Source organism: Dunckerocampus dactyliophorus, chromosome 5 (assembly GCF_027744805.1).
Source record: "Dunckerocampus dactyliophorus isolate RoL2022-P2 chromosome 5, RoL_Ddac_1.1, whole genome shotgun sequence".
NCBI lineage: Eukaryota > Metazoa > Chordata > Actinopteri > Syngnathiformes > Syngnathidae > Dunckerocampus > Dunckerocampus dactyliophorus.
Window position 1 is genome coordinate 22,874,803 of NC_072823.1, and position 21,695 is coordinate 22,896,497.

The 21,695-nt window shown below is 40.6% G+C and overlaps 1 protein-coding gene across 1 annotated transcript in view; it reads left to right on the top strand.

Moving 5' to 3' along the window:
* Nucleotides 1-564: 564 nt before the first annotated feature.
* The window catches only part of si:dkey-106n21.1 (solute carrier family 23 member 1), a 97,056-nt gene continuing 75,925 nt past the window's right edge, over nucleotides 565-21,695 (top strand). The window contains exons 1-2 of the mRNA XM_054777333.1: nucleotides 565-738; nucleotides 19,890-20,036. Coding sequence (XP_054633308.1) covers nucleotides 667-738; nucleotides 19,890-20,036 — 219 coding nt within the window. The 5' untranslated portion in view covers nucleotides 565-666. The remainder of the gene's footprint in view (nucleotides 739-19,889; nucleotides 20,037-21,695) is intronic.

A 21,695-nucleotide genomic window follows, 5' to 3' on the forward strand; every position in this document is an offset into this window, starting at 1 on the left:
CTTTTTGGACCTGGAAAAGGTGCAATCAGTCACCTTGGAGTCCAATAAGTAGTCCTATAGGGTACATTTGTGTACGTAAGTTGGACCTTTAGGGGTCTTGTCACTGGGGTGGTACCCTCAAAGGCTTTACTTTCTAGCCAATTACAGTTAGGGAACATACATGTACCTTTTTGGACCAGGAAAGGTTACTTCAGTTGTCTTGGAGTCCAGTAGTTAGTCCCATGATGTGTAGATTAGACCTTGATGGACTTGTAGTGTACTTATATTTCTGACTTTCTGTGGGACATGAAGCAATGTTGCTGAAGTTCCACCCTAAGTGTCTTAACAAGTGTCTGAAGTTAGACGGAGAGGCGACTCCCTGCAGTTGCATGAGTCCTTAGTGTTGCTAAGGCAGTTCCCACCTGATGAGGGTGACAAATGAACAGACGCATGTGACAAACGCGCTCGTTTCCTCATAGGATCCACGGTCATGCATCACATGACCATACGTCAGGGTGCATAAAGAACACCGCAGAGTTTTTTTTCCTCCCACTTTGACTCTCTCTTCTCGACTGCCAGGTTGAGCTTCCTCTGTGATGCAAGGCAGTCTCGTCACGTTACCCACACTCCTAACACGCTTTACTCCCTGTGGGTGTTTGTCTACTTTGTCGCTGGTGAGTCTGCAGTATGCACCTGAGTAAAGACGAGAGGCTGGAGCTGGGCTTGAAGGCGGAGGGTGCAGATAACCTGGCCTTTGGGGTAAGTTCACCCTCATCATCTTCAGCAGCAGTTAGATGTCTTTTTATAAGGAAACTTTTTACTTAGTATTGGCACGTGTCCTTACAGCATTACTGCAGTAAGCCACAGTGGAATGCGGGCCGTATCCTAGAGGAATTGATTGCACGGTGTGTAACTGTGTGGTTCATGAAGCCAAATGGCCTCCGAGAATGTAAGCCTGGAAAGGATGCAAGCAGTGAATGTGTTTTTTAGGGGTCTCCACTGGAGTGTACACAGCTGAACCTCCTGAACTTTCACCTCTGCTGGACATCACGGCGAGGACAGGGAGGTTTGAGGGGACATGAACACAAAACAAAGATGTTAGTTTGAAAGCAGATGGTAGTGAGCTTCCAGTATTCTTTAGTTGAGCTTTGTAATTTGAACAACTCTTTTATTCTTTTCCAAGCAGTCGCAGTGACATCATGATGTTGAATTGTCCATATATATATTTATCCAGGTATACTGTAGATATACAGGAGGTCCTCGCTCTATGTGCAAGTTCCATTCCAACAACTACATTGCTAGTTGAATTTTAGTGTAAGATGGAACTTATTTATAAGTTAACACCTAAGTCGCTCACTTTAAACAGAACACCAGCAGCAATCCAAAACACAGATAATACAGTGTCCTTGAATGCACCTCGCTAGCCGTGACCGTGATTGGTGGATAATGAGAAAGTTTTGTGCTGCAGCTGTGGGCAGCAACGGAGAAATGTGTGTGTGATTTTGGATCTGAACACTTCTGTTGGCATGTTAAGGTCTGCATAGAACGTCAGGATGCTACGTGACTTACAAGACGTTAGTTGCGCAATATCACCTTCAAGCTCCTATTGCAGATCACAGACAGCATTAAATTAGCACCGAAATCAGGCACAGATAGGTCTTTTTTTTCCCAGACCCACTGCTGTCACTTGTACCAGAATGTCAGCTCGACCTCCTTGTTGCTGACAAGTGAGCAAGACCTTTTTTGATGATCTATATTCTTATTTAACAAAAAATTGCTTTGTTTTCATTTATTCAGTTACTTCACGTGTGCTCACAGTCCTTTAGCTCTTAATGTTAGTGTCCCCATGTTAGGACTGAGGTTGGAGAATTGCTTTAGACTATTTTGCATCTTTCAAATGGAGTAATATTTTACCACAGCAACCAGGTGGATGCATTGACTCCTTTGACTCATTTTAAATATTTTATCATGGACTCCATGCATTTTGAATGTACAGTACATGTGCCTTGCCTTTTAAACTGTTGATTTTAATAATTTTATGTTTATATCTTGCATCTATATTGTTTTAATGATTTGTTTGTAATCAGTGTGTCATTTGGAAAAGAGAGCTTAGTCTTAACTAAACAAGTAAATGTTGAATAAAAAAAAGAAATACAAGAATTAAGATAGTTATTTCTGGTTAATCTTGTGAAAAATAACACTGAAAGGCATAGTGTTATTGTGTTAGACATATGCTTGAATGTTGAAAAATTTTTATTTTTAAATTTTTGTCACTTTTTCCGGGACTGGATGACAAGGAGCAAGTAACGTTTACACCAGAAGTTCCCACCGGGAAGCTGCCGTCCACCCCAGTGGTCCCCCGCTGTTATGGTCCACTTCTGGATGATTTTCTGTCGTTCGTTATATTTTTAATTACAGTATATTATGCGCGCTCGTTGTGTTGAGTGCTTTTGCTGGAACAGGCGAGGAGATGGAGCAACCTTTTTTACATTTCTAAAAGACACCGTTCGCCTCATCAGATGCATAGGCAAACTTGGTGGGACAATTGTTTCAATGCTACCCCACAGATGGCTGTGCTTGTATGAACCCGGTTGCCCCGAAAGTGTTCTTGACATGAATGACTAGCAAAACATGGATCGTCATCACTCGTACAGGCGACTGCCACTTTCAGTAAGTAAATCCATATATTTTTACTCCTAGATCTATGAATCTAATAATAATATAATGATAATATGGCGTTTCATGCCAGGGATAACTAAACATTGATTGCTGCTCACTGGTCTTTTATTATGCAGTGTGCATAGAGCTGTCAGTGTCTAGAACCGGACTGATATAGCGGCCCGCCGATATATTATATTATGTTATGTTATATCATATTTATCACGACACAATATCAGTGAACGTTATTATTGTGTTATTGTTGTGAATTCTTGGCTTTGCTGTGAGTTCATGACTGTATGTGTTTGAATCCGGTTCCCAGAGCGTGTTCTGGTTTTGATGTCACAGCCAAGATGGCGTCGGTTCAGAGAAGAAATTGTGTCAAAATCACCACTTCATTTCACTCCTACTTCATAGTTGTTGATTTATCTACGACAGCAGGATGACGAAAATGTTTTATGAAGTGGGTACAGTCGTCCCTCACTCCATGGCGGTTCGAACATCGCTCCCTCACTCTATTGCGTTTTTTCAAAAATGTATTAATTAATCGGTGATCACAGTTTTGTTGTTGACTACAGCCTATTATTAGTCTAAGATATGTATATTTAAGCAAATGTTACATATTAAATTAAGCAGGAGAGACAGGCTCAGTCTTAATAATGAGACCGATACGCTACTTTTTACTGTGCATTTCAGAGGAGCAAATCCTTTCACATCTTCAAAGATACCAAATTTATCCTTCAGGATGGCTGCTGCGGTTGAGTGATTAGGACCGAGCATGTAGCTAATGTTGATCATGTGTTTCCTCATCTTCTGAACATTTTACGATGCCTAATTTCATACATAATAGAGGTTTCAGTTAACTAAAAAGAACGGAAATGTGAGCTGCATACACATAACTAGTTCTCATTTTCTTTTTCCATCCATCTATTTTCGATGCCGCTTATCCTCATTAGGGTCGCAGGGGTATGCTGGAGCCTATCCCAGCTGACTTCTGGCGAGAGCCAGGGTACACCCTGGACTGGTCGCTAGTCAATGGCAGGGCACATATAGACAAACAACCATTCACTCTCACATTCATACCTATGGACAATTTAGAGTCACCAATTAACCTAACATGCATGTTTTTGGAATGTGGGAGGAAACCAAAGTACTCGGAGAAAACCCATGCATGGGGAGAACATGCAAACTACACACAGAGATGCCCAAGCGGAGATTCAAACCCAGGTCTTCCCGATCTCCTGACTGTGTGGCCAACATGCTAACCACTCGTCCACTATCATTTTCTTTTTGTACAACATTAATAATTTATGGGAGTGCTTAGTAACCCCGAAACGTCGTCAAAAGGGCTGCTTGTACATGTCACTGTGTTCACGTTTAATCGTACAAAGCGTGAAATCTGAAAAGCCGATTGTTTCCGCGTGGAGCATGAAGCAGTTACCTGAATGTGTTAAATAGAATATGAGTGACTAACTCAACCAACATTACACTTTAATCAGTCAAATATTTGTACTTGTTTTTTTTATGCGCATTCGCACCTTAGTTATTCATCCTTTTGTGTTTTGAGCAAACGTCAGCACATTTACTGGAACTTTCTCAGCTTTATATGGACTTCCTCTCAGGTCTAGGTTTTATACTGAAGGTTATGCAAGAGTTAATGCCATATTACAGTGTAAATATCCTCAAGCGCTGCGTCACCTTGGATAAACCAATGAACATTGAGTAAGTGATCACATTAAAGTAATTTCCTTCATTTGAAATTTTGTACATTGTCACCATGCAAAGGAAAAATTTTTGCCCATCATCCACAGTCCTTATGTGAGACATGAACACGCATGTCTTTCTCTTTTCTGTGCGTTCTAAAGTTACAAAAACAGATAAAAAGAGGCAGGTAATTACTGCATGTAACGGGACACACCTATTCCGTCAACAAAGCCGGCTATTAAAACACTTGTAAAAAACCTCCAACAAGGTTTTATGGTTTTATGTACATGTTGTGACCATGTAGTAGCAGGCACATTCATGGTACCATGTAATACTTACATATTTAATATTTTGCTGTATTCTGGTCATTTTAAGCATTACCACAACTTCCAGTGACTTCACACAGAAACGCCTTCACCTCGCATTAACTTTTCCAAACAGTGGGGGCAGCTCCAATATGTAGCGTTACCTTTGGGTAGTGGCCTGAGGTCTTCTGAGTGTGGCGTTGACCCACTGCGGGCGAGTGTGTGGTGAAGCTCGTCGGTAGCCATCTAGAAGCTAGCCAGTGTGGCGTGGCGAGGTGTCGCTACACAAATAACGTAGTTCTTTGTCAAAATTCCAAAAAAAGAGCAGTTTTTCATTTAAGCCAAAGACTATATTAAATTGTGCTAAACTGAAAAAGTAAGTTGCTTTTGACTTAAACTCCACCCAAATCACTTTGACAAACCTCTGACAAACTAATTACCCACAGGTTCACCACATTCTCATCTGGCGTTAACATTCCCCGTCTGCACATATAACATAACAGTTAGAATGAAAAAATAAAAAAATCAATTATGGCCACTCAATGACACTTTCGTCATATATCCCACACGTCATACTCCATCAAAAGCCTGCAAAGTCGCTGTGGCCTTTTCTTTGACAACGCCTACCATGCTGCTGATGACATCCGCTTCCTGAAATAAAGAAACATTAGAAATGTGAATGTGCCCTAGCTTAATAAGCACGTTAGCCTCAACTTAGCACATTCGTCAGCTAGCACATTAGACATCACATTGTCACACAAGTAACGTCGGCATATATTAGCCCCCAAATTGGCTGCTTCATTTACATATCAAAGTAACCAATTAGCTATGTTAATAACGCAATTGGTTGTGCGCATGCGCGAGACCGACGTCACTTCCTGCTTTAGCATTAGCATTGTTACGACAGCGCTTCTGTAAAGTCAGGTGCTGTGGTAGTTATTATTTTTTAAATGTATGAACATAAATGGTCAATAACCATACTTCATATGTGTTAGATAGATTTTTTAGATAGATAGATAGATAGATACTGTACTTTATTAATTGCCAAGATAAATTCATGATTGGGGGGTTATTTTATTCGTGACTCTTATTAAAAGTCACTTAAATTCCTGTGGGACACTTGCTATAGGTCCATTTGATGTATCGATTTCAAGCGATGTCAAGCGCTGTTAATAGTAAACGGTAAGAGCAATACCATGCTCGGTCTAAACGTAATGTGAACATGCATTGCCGCTGAGATATGGCATAGTTTATCGTTCTTAAGTGTCATGCAAGTGGTTTGGTAATTGGTATTGGTAATAAATGAATTTAAGCCAACATAAAAATCGGAGGAGCCACTCGGGAGCCGAGCTAATTCTGCAGAGCCAACCCTCTGACAAAAAGTATGGCGAATAGAAAGAAAGATACGGAGTACGGTGGTGGAAACCCATGCAGCATTTGTTGCGTTTGGGTGCCATCTGCATTCCGTAGATTGAGAACGAGAAGGCTACTGGAGGAAGTGTGGCAGTTGCACAGGTAGTGTACACAGGTAGCCTGTATGTAACACCAGTGGTAGAGTGAGTGGGTTAGCCAGTATTATATGGTTTTAGTTACCGTTTATAGTGGATGCTTTATTTGATTTATGTACAATGAGGTGCAGGGGAGGCTATTTAGCGTTTATTGCTTTTTTAAATATGTCAAGGTGCTTAATTGCGCTAGCAACTCTTCTCTTGCAACTGCAGTCTCAAATCACCAGACTAGCTTTATCTTATCAAGCATTTGGCTTGCATGTCTAACAGTTGACATCAATGCTCCCTGTTGTTCCCCAAATGTGTGCATTCAAAGTTAGTAAAAACTGTTTTAAGACTTGCGGTTATTCGACTCTGTTAACTCGTTTACTTACCCTGCTGCTGCTAGCTAAATTAAAAAGGAAACCAGGTAACGTGTTGTTAATTGTGCAACTCTTACTCCAACTGCATTTGTATAACCTCGTGGAAAAAGCAACAAATCTGCTCCTCGCCTCAAATCAACTCTCCCTTCCACTTCTTGTTCCTGTCTAGGCTGCTCACTTACTAACGCTGAGCCGAGGACTCGAAGAGCCCGGACACTCACAAACCCAGACTCACTCACTAACGCCGGCATGAGAGTGCCGACAAGTGAATCGTGAACCTGACGTGGGCTCACGGGTTTAGTGAGTCGGGTAGGTCAAATCATACCTCAGCGTACCCACCATATTGGTCCGAACGTGGGAAGATGCCTAATTCCTTTAAGGCTGAAAAAATACTTTTGATTATCTTTGGCCATTGTAACATCATTTTACTTGACCTTGTGGCATGATGCTGTTGCAGAATACTGTGGATTCCCATGGTGAAATCTGTCACCAAAAACTTTGTAGAAAGTCGCTTTATTAAGTTTGGTCCATTTTCTTGCGTTTGTTTAAGGGGCAGATCTGCCACACCCAAATGTATCGCTGCAACGGGCCAATCATCTCAATGAGGTGCTTGCTACATATATCTATCTATGGGAGTCTCCGTGGGAGTTTTTCTTTTTTTGGCATGGGCGCTGTGACACCTGGCTTGAGAGAATCAAGTACCTGATTCACTTTAGTGAGTGACTCATAAAAACTTAAGTCAGTAAAACAAATGGAGCTTACCATCACTAGCATTCATAGTAAAACCATCACCTCTCTGTCTGCTTGACATTTACACCAAGCGATTATCCCTTAAAATGTCATCTGCGTAATTGTGATGTTGCACATCTGAGCACATGACTCTCTACGCGTCAATGTTTAGTGTTTTTAATGCCACGTGTGAGTGCAGCTCCATGACCTTGAAAGTCTGCATGTGGTGTTTTATCACCACCTTATTGACATGGACAATGTTTGTCGTGCTTTTAAGGACACTTACCTTCTTCTAAAACATGAACAAGGAGAGACTTTTGGGCGTGTTAACACACTAACTCATCTTCATGTTAAAAAGTCATTTTGACTGTGACGGTATGAAGACATAGCAATGTCTGTCACACTTACAGTGTTGTTCCGACTCAGTTGTATTCATTTTGTATTCATTTTATTAGGACATCTACTACGCAATTGTTACCACGGGACCAGACACAACATGTATATTTTTAATAGAGTTGTTTTTACCCTATAGGAAATCATGGAACTAGAAAAGATCTGTTCCAGCATCAAACTGTGGCCATCATAAAGCTTTTATTAACTCTCATACATACTCTGCATGATAAAAGTGTAAACAGAAGTGAGCCACTGCTTATAAAAGTCAATTTGACTAAAATAACTGTCATGCAAGTGTGAAAAGAGGTGAACCACTATAACACAACCAAAATAAAACCACAATATCTGTCATAGAAGTGTAAAAATAAGTGAACCACTTTATACAAATCTAAAAAAGACTACAATAACTGTCATGCCAGCGTAAAAAAATAAGTTACACTGAATAATGAAATAGACCAAAATAACTGCCACACAAGCGTAAGAAGTGAACCGCTTTATGATGAAACTGAATAGAATGAAATAACTGTCACACAAGCGTAAAAAGAAGCGTACCCCTGTGTAATAAAACTGAATAGATGAACATATGTGTCCTTTAACTGCAAAAAGAAGTGGCCCACTAAATGGAAAACCAAAGTAGACTAAAATAGCTGTCATACAAATGTAAAAATAAGCGAGCCATTGTTAATAAAACTATATAAGACCAAAATAACTGTCTTGAAAGCGGGAAAATATTTTAACCATTTCAAATAAAACAAAATTGGACTAAAATACTGCACCTACCACACAGGCGTAAAAAGAAGTTAACCACTGTGTAACACAAGTAAAAAAAACTCACTAAAGTGTATAAAAAAGTTATGCAATTTACAAAAAAATAAATTGGACTATAATAACATGCAAGTGTAAAAGTGTAAAAAGAAGTGAGTCACATAATTAAAAACTTGAATTAGAATTATAAAAAGTGTAAAAGAAGTAAACTACGATAATACAACTAAATAAGACTAAAATAACTGTCAGACAAGTCAAAAGTATTGAGACACTTTTAAAGGAGACCTATGAAACCCTCCTCCAGGTACGCCTCCCGCTGAGCCCAACACAAGCCCTGTGATTGGCCACACTCCCAAGCGCTCCCGAGGACTTCCGGACAGCTGCTAAATCCCACTTTCTAATGTTGCCAGTACAGAGTTGATAGTAAACGGTGATATATCTTTTTAAAATGCCCGCTTTTAGCATACAGGCCTGTATGAACACTCTATGATGCTACACGGACAACCGCTTTTGTCCGATCCGATTACTTACACAAAATAAACACAGTTAGGACACTGATAAATTGTTACTTACAGCTTGCTCTTCTGACTCTTCAACACGACCAAGTAACGTTGGCAAGGCGTCGACTTCAGCAACAGTTTGGAGGATAGTCCAGCTTCGTATTGGCCCATGTTCACAAAACAGTCCCGTGTGAAGGGCCGTTGACAGGTGAGCATATTTTTCTCTTGATGGCCGGGAATCAGCAACTCCAACCACTTCTGCCGAATGCTTCCCTCTTTAGGAAAGCTAAACAAAATTAGCTTTCCCTCACACCACAACAAACATTTCCTGGGAGCCACTACTCATCGTGCTAACACGGTGAAATCTTCCACAACAAAGCGAAGCTTGTGCCTGGGCATGCCCATATAAAGAAGTCCGGGTTGCGGTGTTAAAAAAAACTTTTTAAACAGTGTGCAGAGCCATCAGCTATCAGGGCTCACTTCCAAATGCGCAAACTTCATTATCTGACGCATTGGCATCGTTTAACACGAGAAGACAACATTGTAACAACATTAATAGGTTAGAAAAGAGGAAAAGCATAATAGGTCACCTTTAATAATTCTAAATAACACAAAAATAACTCACAAAAAATTCTAAAGAAGTGACCCACTGTTAATAAAACTAAATAAGTCTCACAAGGGTAAAAAACAGTGGAGTACTGTATAGCAAAAGTAAATGAGAGCACAATAACTGTCATTCAAGTGTAATAAGAAGTAAACCACTATAATACTACCAAATAAGACTACAATTACTGTCGAACATGTGTAAAAAGAAGTGAGCCCCTGTAGAAAAATAAATCCTACACGAAAAGAACTATCACACAAGTGCAAGAAGACATGACGGGTGTTGGCAGAGTGACTGATACCCGAAAAACTATGTTCAATGGCTCCTCACGTACTGCTGCACTTCAGGCAGATGGCCACCAGATGGCAGCAAATAGCTATGATTGACAGTATGTCAGGCCAAGCGAGAGTTTTGTATGTGTGTGCGCTTGTGTGTGTATTGGTGAAAGCACATGTCACGCACTGCTTTGTCTTGTGATCCCCATGTCAAGCAGATGTTTTCTTTTGTTTGAAGTCGACACTAAATACCACATTTTAAACATAGCGGCAAAAGGTTAAAGAGCAAGGCTACGTACGCCTGTGGTTACAAAACATCCATAAATTTGTAATTTGTGTGTGAAGCATCCTGGAAGAATTTTGCAACCGACAACGTTGATTATGAAGTTACACTGAAGAGGAAGAGAGAAAGCTTTGTGATGTCTGCAGTTAAAAAGACAAAGTTAAAAGAACATATACTACATGTATGTACAGTATATACACACACTTAAATTGTAGCAATTCAAGAACAATCATTGTTTACTGTCTGTCGGTCTATTTATGACAAGATGCTAATAGCTGCTAGCACTCTTAGCTTAACCCATTTAGCTGCAATTAGCTTAAACATCAAGTGACATTTATAGGACAAGAAGGAGTCACCTTGGTAGTTTTGCTGGTGGTAAATGTTCAGTATTTTACTCAGAAAGGCAAATGCCAACATCTCCAAAACAAACAAACAAAAAAATATTTATATGTGTGTGTGTGTGTGTGTGTGTGTGTGTGTGTGTGTGTGTGTGTGTGTGTGTGTATATGTGTGTGTAAATATGTGTGTGTATACACACTCCTCAAAATCTTAAGACCAGTTGAAAAAATTCCTAGAATTTGCATTTTGCACATTTGGATCGTAATGAGGTTTTAAGTACAATACAATATTCAAAAGCAAGAAGGGGGAGTCAGACAAAAAACATTTGGAACTTGTAATTTAAACAAAAAAAAAAAAACGGAAACAGGTTGTTTATCATCTGATCAAAAGTTTAAGACCACAGGCTATAAAAAGCCAAAATCTGTTCAAAATGTTCATTTTCTGTCAGGCATTAACACTGTCATGCCCTCCTGATGGCTAAAGCTAAGAAGCTTACTCTTTTTGAACATGGTCGGATTGTCGAGCTGCATAAGCAAGGCCTCTCGCAGCGTGCCATTGCTGCTGAGGTTGGGTGCAGTAAATCAGTCATTCTACATTTTTTGAAAGATCCTGAGCATTATGGAACAAAAAAGTCAAGTGGTAGATCCAAAAAAATCACACCAGAGCTGAGCCGGAGGATCCGATTGGCTGTCCATCAAGACACAGGGCGGTCTTCCACCCAAATTAAGGCCCTTACTGGTGCCGACTGCAGCACAATAACCATCAGATGGCATCTGCGGGAAAAGGGTTTAAAAAAACAAATTGAAAGACCCCATCTCCTTCAACGCCACAAAACTGCCCGTTTAGACTTTGCCAGGGAGCATCAAACACGGGACATTGAAACGTTCCGACGTTACTGGCATGACAAGGAGATCCCACCTGAGATGTTTTCCACATGGAACAGTGGAGGGGGTCCATCATGATCTGGGGTGATTTTTTTTCTTCAGTGGAACACTGGAAGGTTGCGCAGGGGCATCAAACAGCATCTGTTGCAGGGGCATCCCTCATGACTGAGGGCCCTCGTCTGTGTGGTAACAGCTGGGTTTCTCAACAGGACAACGCTGCAGTTCACAATGCCCGCCTTTCTCCGCTCTATGTAGAACCTCCTTAAGATCCAACAGCGCAAAATGTAAATTCTTGCAATTTTTCAACTGGTCTTAAAATGTTCATCAGGAGTGTATATTTTTTTATTTATTAGATGTTTTATTTTTTTTTAATTTATTTATTGATTATGAATGATAAATTCAATGTTTTTGTATAATGTATGTGTATTACAGCAGTGGTCCCCAAGCCCCGGGCCGTGGGTCATTTGGTACCGGGCTGCACAGAAAGAAAAAATAATTTCCATTATTTCTTTTTTTTTGGTTTTATTTTGAAAAGTGGCCGGATTCTCTCTGTTACATCCGTCTCACTTGACGCATGTCCATTGTGCGTGTGCTAACTTTATCTCATGCCGCACAGATAGACTACTACTGTATTTTTACCATTTTTCTTTCACCTCACATTCGGTGTCAAATGCTGATACTATGTGGGAATGCATAAAGGTAAGTTTTGATGACTTATTGAGTGTTAATGTGCACATTTGTCTCAAGTTAATCCATGCTAGCACACTGCCTTTTACCACACACGTCAAACAGTGATGTAATAATCTCTCTGGAAAAACTTGGCTGGAACTTGAACTGGTGGATGGTGGGTCGGCATTCATTTTGTGCTTTTAATTTGATGTTATTCATGTCTTAGTTTTACACAACACATAATAAATAAGATACATTAGATCGCTATAATGTACGACCTCCCCCCCGGTCTGCAGGAGATTTGTGGGAACACAAGCCGGCCTGTGGGTCAAAAAAGGTTGGGGACCACTGTATTACAGTATATGTGTATATTATATTTATATAATTATATTATCATTTTTGTTTACCATACACAAGTCTCATCCAAAATACACTTTCCTTTTTCATGGTCTGTGAGTCAGAGTTCACATCATGTAGCAGATGTTCTTCTTCGATAACTGACGATGCCGTTGGCGGGTGGAGTCGAGCACTGCCGTTTGAGGTCGGCCTGCGGGCATCCGCTGAGTCCGCATTCCTTGGCTTGACGGCAAAGAAAACAGATTTTTCTCGATGTGCGATGGGTTTCACCCTCGCGTCGATGTTTCACCGCGTCGATCAGATATCGCCCTGGAAAGTTGAGGATTGTGTTGAGAGGTGAGCTAGAAGGCGCCAAATGCTGAATTTAACACGCGCTGACCACCAGGCTCTTTTTACTTCGACTGTATGAAATACAACGAGCAACGGCCAGGGTTGGGTGTTTCACCTGCTTTGATGCCAGGTCATCTCATAGCATTCCTCCTCAAAGAAGCTTTTTTACAACTAGAATTACAGGCCACAACAGATGGCGCAATGGTGCAAAAAAAGCTAGCTGTGTGTCAGAATGCATTAGCACCACATTCAGAACTGGAGTGGAACAGCAACCTTTCATGATTGATCCATTGTGTCTTGGAGCAATTGAGGCAAAATGGAGTCCACTACTTTGCAGCAACCAACAGAGGCGCTATAAAGGACAACATGGCGTCAGCTAATGAACAATTTCTCCAGGCAGTATTATACTGCTGGTGCGACACAGAGAAACAGGAGTTCAGAACATGAATTGATTGTTATAGTGAATCAATGCGCTGTACGTCCCCTCAGTAATAAACATGGAGAAGGGGTAGGAATAAATAAGCTCATCTGTTGTTCATTAAGCATGTCTGACACAAACTAGAAGTGTCAAATGATTAAAAATTTCAATCAAATTAATCACAGTTTTCAAATGAATTAATCATGATTAATCACCATTTGCAACTATGTGTGTGCCCATTTTTACTGTATTTTATGTACAGAAAGTAGGGCTGTCAAAAATACCGCGTTAACGGCAGTAAGTCATTTATTTTATTAATTACATTAAAATCTTTAGTGTAATTAACGCATGCGCATCATGTCAAGCCACATCTCTCTTATGACGGCAGACGGAAGCATACTGTAGTGCCCTCACACAGTCACACAGAGTCTGATGCTCTTTTATAACTTTGCATCAGCAGCAGTGCAATTCCAACACCAAATAGGTACCTCCAACTCACAAACACATTTCTAGTCCTCCTCGGAATGACCGCAAGCTGCATTCACAGACACTCCTAAAATCACACTAATGTCTTTATTATGCATGTATGTGTGGTCTAAATAAACAGTGCGTATCAAATGTTGTGCTACTGTTAGAGTTTTTCTGATGTGTTTTGTCTTTTAGCTTGAGTTAAATTATCAGTTTATTTGGAACTGTTAATATAGTACAATCCAAAAGTTTGGACACAAGTTTTCATTCAATGTGTTTTTTTATTTTCAGGACTATTTACATTTTAGATTCTCAAAACTATGAATGAACACGTGGAATTATGTACCGTACTTAACAAAAAAGTGTGAAATAACTCTAAATAGGTCATATATTTTACACATATATTTGATCTCTTGTCATTTTTTTTGATAGCGCAGCACACCCTTGGTGTTCTCCCAGTGAGGTAAATGGTAAATGTTCTTACGCTTGAATAGCGCTTTTCCACCTCCAAGGCACTCAAAGACACTGTTAGCGCAGGAACCCTAACCTAACCCTAACCTGAAATGGATTTTACTTCACATGTGTGCCTTGTCAGGGTCACTTAGTTTCATTTCTTCCCCAATGAATGGGGTTGGGACCATCAGTTGTGTTGTGTATGTCCAAACTTTTGGCCTGTACTATACTCACTGAGAGAACACCAAGGGTTTTCAAAGCTATCAAAAAAGCTACTTTAAGAAATCTAAAATATAACACATATTTAGAGTTATTTCACACTCTTTTGTGAAGTACATAATTCCACATTCGTTCATTCATAGTTCGGATGCCTTCAGTGAGAATCTATAATGTAAATAGTCAAGAAAATAAAGAAAACGTGGTGTGTCCAAACTTTTGGCCTGTACTGTATGTATGTGTGTGTTTTTCGTTATCTTTATAAAATACAGTAAAAATGAGCATGTATCACACATAATTGCAAATGGTGATTAATCATGATTAATTAATTTGAAAACTGTGATTAAATTTGATTAAAATTAACAGACCACACATACATGCATAATAAAGACGTTCTTGTGATGTTCGGCGTGTCTGTGAACACAACTTGCGGTTGTCTAGTGACAATGAAGAAATGTCGTTCGGATGACTAGCGGAAAAGAGAGTTGGAGGTGCGTGTATGGTATTGGAATTAAACTGCTGAATAAAGAATAAGAATAAAGTTTTAAAAGAGCATCAGCCTCTGTGTGGGGATGCTATTGTGCCTCGCGATTGCGCCACCATAACAGAGTGTGCACTTGGCCGGCGTTAACGCATTATTTTTGACATCCCTAAAATAAACCATACCCATACCTTGGAGGACATGTTTTGGATTGTTTGGCGGTGGTGGTCTGTACCATTCTCTTTGTTATCGCCTGTCTCCATGTCCCCACTAAAAATTGTCCCATCTGCTCTACCCGAGAAACTCGTCTCTTTCTGAGCTGAAACGTTCATGTGGTCCTATCTTGTACTTCAAACGTCCTCTTGAGAATTTATTCAAACGCTTTGTGAAAGCGATCTGTGCTAAATGGAGCTGACCTCTTTGTGCTGGAAGATGCTCACACCGCCTCTTGGGACATCCTCTACTGTATGCTGCGTGTCCGCCTACATATAAAAATATCCACAAGGCTTGATGCTTTTACATTGTTAGAACTCTTAGACCAGCTTCAAACGGGCTTGTCCTCCAAAGGAAAGCGATCCTTCCCATGTGACCTCCCTCACTGAGCGTTGACCTAGTTGCATTTTTCGGGAGGCCTCTGGTCTCACATATAAGAAGTGATCGGTCTTCATAAACATGCCGACACCTGTGATCAGCAGCCGCTTAAAAACAGGAATACGTCACACACTACTTTCAAGTCTTTGAGTCTTGCCATGCCGTCCCAACGTAATGAGTCGGGAAACATGGAAGAGATCAGAATTTTCAACTTTTCCTTTTGGGTTTAATGACGTTCTTACAACTGTCTCTGCTCCAACATTAGGGGACATAGACTTTACTCACTAGAAGACAAATTTTGCTTGTCAACAGGTCCAAAAAACTATTTTTCATTTGGACAAGTGCTTGATAGATTGCAGACTTTAACCTCAAGCAGTGTTCAATGTGGTTGGGTTTGATTAGTGCGGTTCATTTGAAATTGTGTAAACGCTAACATCCACATCCTGTTGACCACCAGACAAGTGTCCCAGTTGCAGACTGTATGGACCAAAAACAAGGACCATTGTGTGGTCCCACCGGAATGAGTCACGGAGCATCAGAGAGTCAATCATCATTCCCGGAATTTTCCTCTGGGATTGATCATGTTGTTGGGACTATCTTGGTGACAAAGACAATTTCTACAAGATGTCCAGAAAATGAATTACTGTAGATTACAGACTCGAGACTAAGGTAGCATCCACAGTTGACAGGTTCCGTTCAGATAGTGCAGTTCTTGTGACCAAGCGTCAACGCTAACATTCAAATGCTGGGTCCCGTTGCACAAAACTAGGCTAAGGGATTAACACAGGATATCTTGGCTATCCTGTCTCAACTTATCTGCGATCCGGTTGCACAAAAGTGGGATAGTGGAGAGTGGGATGTGTTACGACATAAGTTACCACAAAATACTGTATACCATTTTATGACATGGACATGTGCGGCTTATACACCAGTGCGGCTTATATAACAACAAATCTGTTTTTTCCTCTAAATTTAGTTGGTGCGGCTTATAGACAGCTGCGTCTTATACACCGGAATTTATGGCACTCGGCAACTTGGAGAACCGTGTTTTTAAATTTGCCATTTGAACGTAAGTGAAAGCAACACCAAATATGTGGTGTAAAACATACCGTGTATCCAAATTACAAGTGTGAACACACCCTCATGTCTTCTTTAAGCAGGAGGTTTGTTGTGACACTAAAGATATGAATAAAATTAAACGAAAGTGCCACGTCAATAAAAGACTATCACGTTGTCACACTGCACTGAGGTCGGGTATCAAACACAATCTCATCTTGCGAGGTCTTTGTTTGCAGCCTTCCAACAATACAGTAGACTGTGGTAAAAACACAATGTATTTGAATGGAGGTGTCTGTCAGCTGACCTCCAGCAGTTCGGGCCACTGTTTTGATCTCCCGACCATCATCTCACTCTGACAAAAATCCATTAAACTGACAACATAAATTAGATATAGTGGAGCCTATTTCTTGTGGGAGGAAAAGGCCGCCAAATTGGACCTGTGGAGTAAAGTAGTCAACGTGATTAATGACAGCCGTGTCGGACGAGGTGGAGGAGAGTGAACATAGGCAAAATACAAGCTCACAACACGTGGAAAAACACAACACACATGCCGAACATCTGACATCACCTTTTAAAATCACGCATGATGATGATTATGATGGTTTGAAATCCTAGTTTTGTTTGAATTTTGGGTTGACATTTGAAATTGGAAGTTCAAAAATAGGGGAGTTTATGACTACAATGCCCTAATCCTTACTTTTTATTCAAAATCAATATAGATCTTGTTATGACTCGGAGCAATAATTTTTAACCAGATCAATAATGTGATGGCTGCTACCTTTGTCATTTTGTGTCCTGCGTAATTCAGAATAAACAGAGTGGCTCATCTAGAGGAGTGAGAACTGATGCAGACACCAAGAAACTTCTGCAGCTGTTTTGCGAGGCCTGTTGCTGACAATCACAATAATAACAACACACAGGAGACACAGTAGCCTGGAGCGAAGCCCAGCCTGACAATAAACCTTCTGCGAGGCGGCGCACACGGTTCTCATTTAGACACCCGAAGACGGCTAGCCCATCCGCGAGCACTTTTAGCTCAATTGGTCTTCAGCGCGATGACACATGAGACGTTTTACCTGCACACTCGCACATGCCACAGCTAATGTGCACTAATCAAAGCCATGCTGAGTCACACTTTCATCTGTCTGTTAACACTCAGCGTGCAGCCCGGCTGCTAAATCAGAAAAACGTTCACGCTAATGGAGCTATGCGGTGTGTCAAACAACCTATGGTCACCTTCATCAGGAAACTGCTGCTACTACACATTTTGGAAATGGAATCTCCCCACTCTGTAATCAAACAATGACTCTATACACAGAAATGGAGTGTAAAAAAATATTTCTCCGCATGAAAACTATTTCACAGGCGGTCAAGTGCAGTTAATTAAGCTAATCAGTTGCATGAAGAAAGTCATTTCTGGAAAAGGCACCATAACAACAATCACACATTTGAATTTAAAGCAAAGATAATATCACTCTTGGTGATGAGGTGCAAAAAAGAAAAAACATAGACTTTAACTAAGGCTGAAATGTTAACAAAACGGATATATTCCATAAATCCATAAAAGTATCACTTTAACATTCTTAAGTCAACAAGTTTAAAAAGAAGTGAGTCAGTGTTAATGATATAAAAGACTCCATGTTAACCGCTTATACTCTGGGTTTAAGAGGGTCATTTCGCTCAAAAGGCATCTTCAAGGTCTACTTCAAGATCTGGATAATCTATCAAAGTAAAGGGGAGATTTGTTGATGTGTTTTGAGCTGAAAACCATTGAAGCTAGGGCTGTCCCGATCCGATCTTCAGGATCGGGACAGCTGCTGTATTTTGATGATCTGATAATAGCAGCTTCCGCCACGAGATCGGGCTGATCCGGTTGCTGTATAACGTTCGTAATTCTGGGCCACACTCCAACATGGTAGGTGTGGTAATGCACCTTAAAGCTGGTTGCCACGAGACTACTGCCACCCACAAGAAGAAGAAAACGCAACACCACCATGCAGACACGTCCGCGGTGTACCGTGGTGTACCATGGTGAAGTTAGTTTCACGTTGGATATTTGGCTCCGTATAGCTACAGCGGTAGTTCCCTCTCACTGTGCCCGGACTGCTTTGTCATTGTGCGGGGAGCTCACACGGGAAGTGCTGCTCTAACCGCTGGTTGTTTATGCTAGGGTCCGTCAATAAATTACTACTGCGTTAAAGAGAGTTTGCCAAAAAATATGGGAAACGGGAAGTCCCAAGTTGAAGCTTCTTGTTAAGAGATTTTTAGTCCCCGCAAATTTGTAAATTTTTTGTTAAAATTGTTTATTTGTGAGGAAACAACAGTAACAACAGAGCTAAAAAAAAATAACATGTTTAATTGTTAATATTATATTAATTATATCTCAGACCAGCAGTCTGAGATATATGTTATTCCACCATGTGAATGTGAAATAAAAAGAAGGGAATTGTGAGTCAATATGAGTTGGTTTAGCATTGACTACAAGTTGGCTCATGGTGGGAGTTGATGATAAAGTGTCGTTAATTTGTGTCAACAAAACATGGAAAAGAGAAGTCAAAGCCATCAGGTGCACTATTTAGAAAGAAGAGGAAAGACGAAGAAAAGAAACGTGCCACTGATAAAGATATGGAGCTACAGCATCACTTTATGTACACCACATTATGGAATGCATGTGATCAAATAAGCTAACGTTATTTGATGGCTATACGCTAACTGCGCTCTATTTGTTTTTTTGACAGAGTTTTAATTGTCTAAATAGGGATGTAATTCAAATGCAATTTAAGGGAGCTTTTGAAAGGTTTTGGAGCACCTTTCTGCAGTTGAAAAAGACATTTGTAAACAACAGTTGTGGGAGTGTGTGTTGACTTTGAGGGAAGGGAGGTCGCGGGGTTGTACTTGAAGGATTTGTGCACTTCAAAAAAATAATTCTCCATGATTGTGTTGGGCGGATGCTTCTGTTGACAGTCGGGCCTACTGAGTGACAGTCTAGTTATGTACAGTCATTATGACGTTGATAAAACAACACAGAATGATTGATTTTGCATGGTATTGTATATGTTCTTAAAGAATTCCTTATAAGGCTGCTGTGGTCTTAATTGGAAGCAGTAAGCAGGAAATTGGGAATGTGAATGAGGGAGAAGAGAGGGAGGGCAGAGATATGTAATACATATGTTACTGTAGACCAGGCCAGGCTGGATGTGTGGATGGACCACCGGAGGTGCTCAATCAATGTGATGTGGGGGGGTGTCAAAGCACTGTATGTTGTTGAGAGCCTCGGCTCCCTACCCGCCCACATGCAATTCCATCGTCCACATGCCACAAGTCAATTTAATTACAGAACATATGCTCGGCATTTGTGTCTCATTTGGCCAACATTTTGAGATTACAGGACCAAGGCTTTCCTTCATGTCAAAGGCCAAATAAAAACAAAACCATAACTTCTGGCTACTTTGTTACCATAAGTCTTGTCTTGTTGGCTGGAATGTGCCTCCAAACGTATGCTGTTGTTCGACGTACAGGAGCTTTTGTACATTGAATGATGTTGTTTCTCCCCTACAAGGTCAAAGACGGTGATGAACAGCCAGGTGCTCTCATTGGGGAGCCGCACACGGAGGTCCGCCAGGAGACTGTGGACACAGGTGCGGACCTGGTTTACTCCCTCAATGATCGTCCGCCATGGTACCTCTGCATCCTGCTTGGATTCCAGGTACATTCATCTTCATTTCACTCTTGCTACTTGATTTACAAACCCCTCTGGGGAACGTCCATACATACATTTTGTTGTGTTTTTTGGTGCAAAAACCTTGATTTTCTGCCTCTAGGGGGCGTTAGAGAGAATAAAACCCGACATGCATACAGTTAGGAATTTTAGCAAATGTTACCTGAAAACTCATCTGGCCACCACTGTTGGCCACAGCCCCAAATCAGCTTTACGCCATACTTCTGCATGCATTTATCATTCACGCCATACAGCTGGTGGCCTGTCACAAGAAATGTACGAGCAGAATGCCCTTTGCCCTTTGCCCTTTACGTGCTGGCAGGATTCTTTTCACAAGTAACGTTATCTTTGCAGCTCAGAGTTAAAGAATAGACAACTAGCAACATGTTCATTCCCAAAGGAGGGCTGCAATATGTGTCGATAGAGCAATGGAGGAAATCACAGACCAATGACTCATTGAAACATTGGATTGTGATTCATATGTTGTTGCTAGTTGAAATTGAACATCGCAGTGCCCCTCCCCTCCCTCTAACCGTAAAATGTTAATGACCCTGACTTCATCCTGGAAGTCATCAATCACCTAGATTGGTCATTGACCATTTTTCAACAGTTACATCTGATTAATAATAATAATAATAATAATATTAATTTAACTTTGTTTATGACATATGCAATGTACGGTGAAATTCATCTCTGCATGTAACACACCCTCTTGAGGAGCAGTGGGCAGCCAGCGTGCCATGCCCAGGAACTGGATCCGGGTTGTAGGTCAGCGTCTTGGTCAGTTACGCATGCCTGTGTGGGCGACCCCTCCCCAATCCCCTGAATTTCAGCAATATTCTTTGGAAAAATTGAACAAAACTTCTGAGTTTGAACCAACTGTGCACGGCCTCAGTATATCTCACAAAGGATTCATTCTGTATGTGCATTTGGATTTTTTTCTTCCAGAAGAAGGCTCAGCCTCAACAAGGAGTGTTAAGAGAAGAAAAAGAATACTGTAATCCCTCGCCACTATCACGATTTCTCAAAAATATATTAATTAATAAAACATCACTGTTTTGTGGTTGAATATGGCCTATTTTTAGTCCAAAATCATATATATTTAAGCACATTTTGCATATTTTTGGCCTAAACTAAGCATTTTCAAGCATAAAAATTGCTAAATAAACGACAGCATAGCTTACCCATGTACTTACCACTCTAAGACATTTTTTACTCACGTGTTCACGTTTTGATCTTGCATACATTTTTCAGGCCTGACGTGCAACCAATCTTTTTCACCCCGTGACTCTGACGTCACAGCTGCTTCCAATTCTGTTCTGACTGAACACTTAAGGTTTTTTCCATAAAGTTGCCGTCCTCCCGTGTTGATTTGTACTCCATAGGAGTACAGAGGTCATGTACATTAACTAGAGAATGTACTGTATGTGATGTCTTTAGACAACTACCTGAACACGCCTGAGTTATATTTGTGTAGTGCAGTGTAGAGTGGACCCGCTTTGGCTTGAACATATTACTGAATACTGGTCCATTTGTTAGGATTTATAAATACCTGTTGCAAATAACGGAAAGAGAAATAATCCGCTCCAGGTCAAACTGTGGCCAACATAAAAGCTTTCTTAAGTTTACAATGTACAAGTGTAGCAG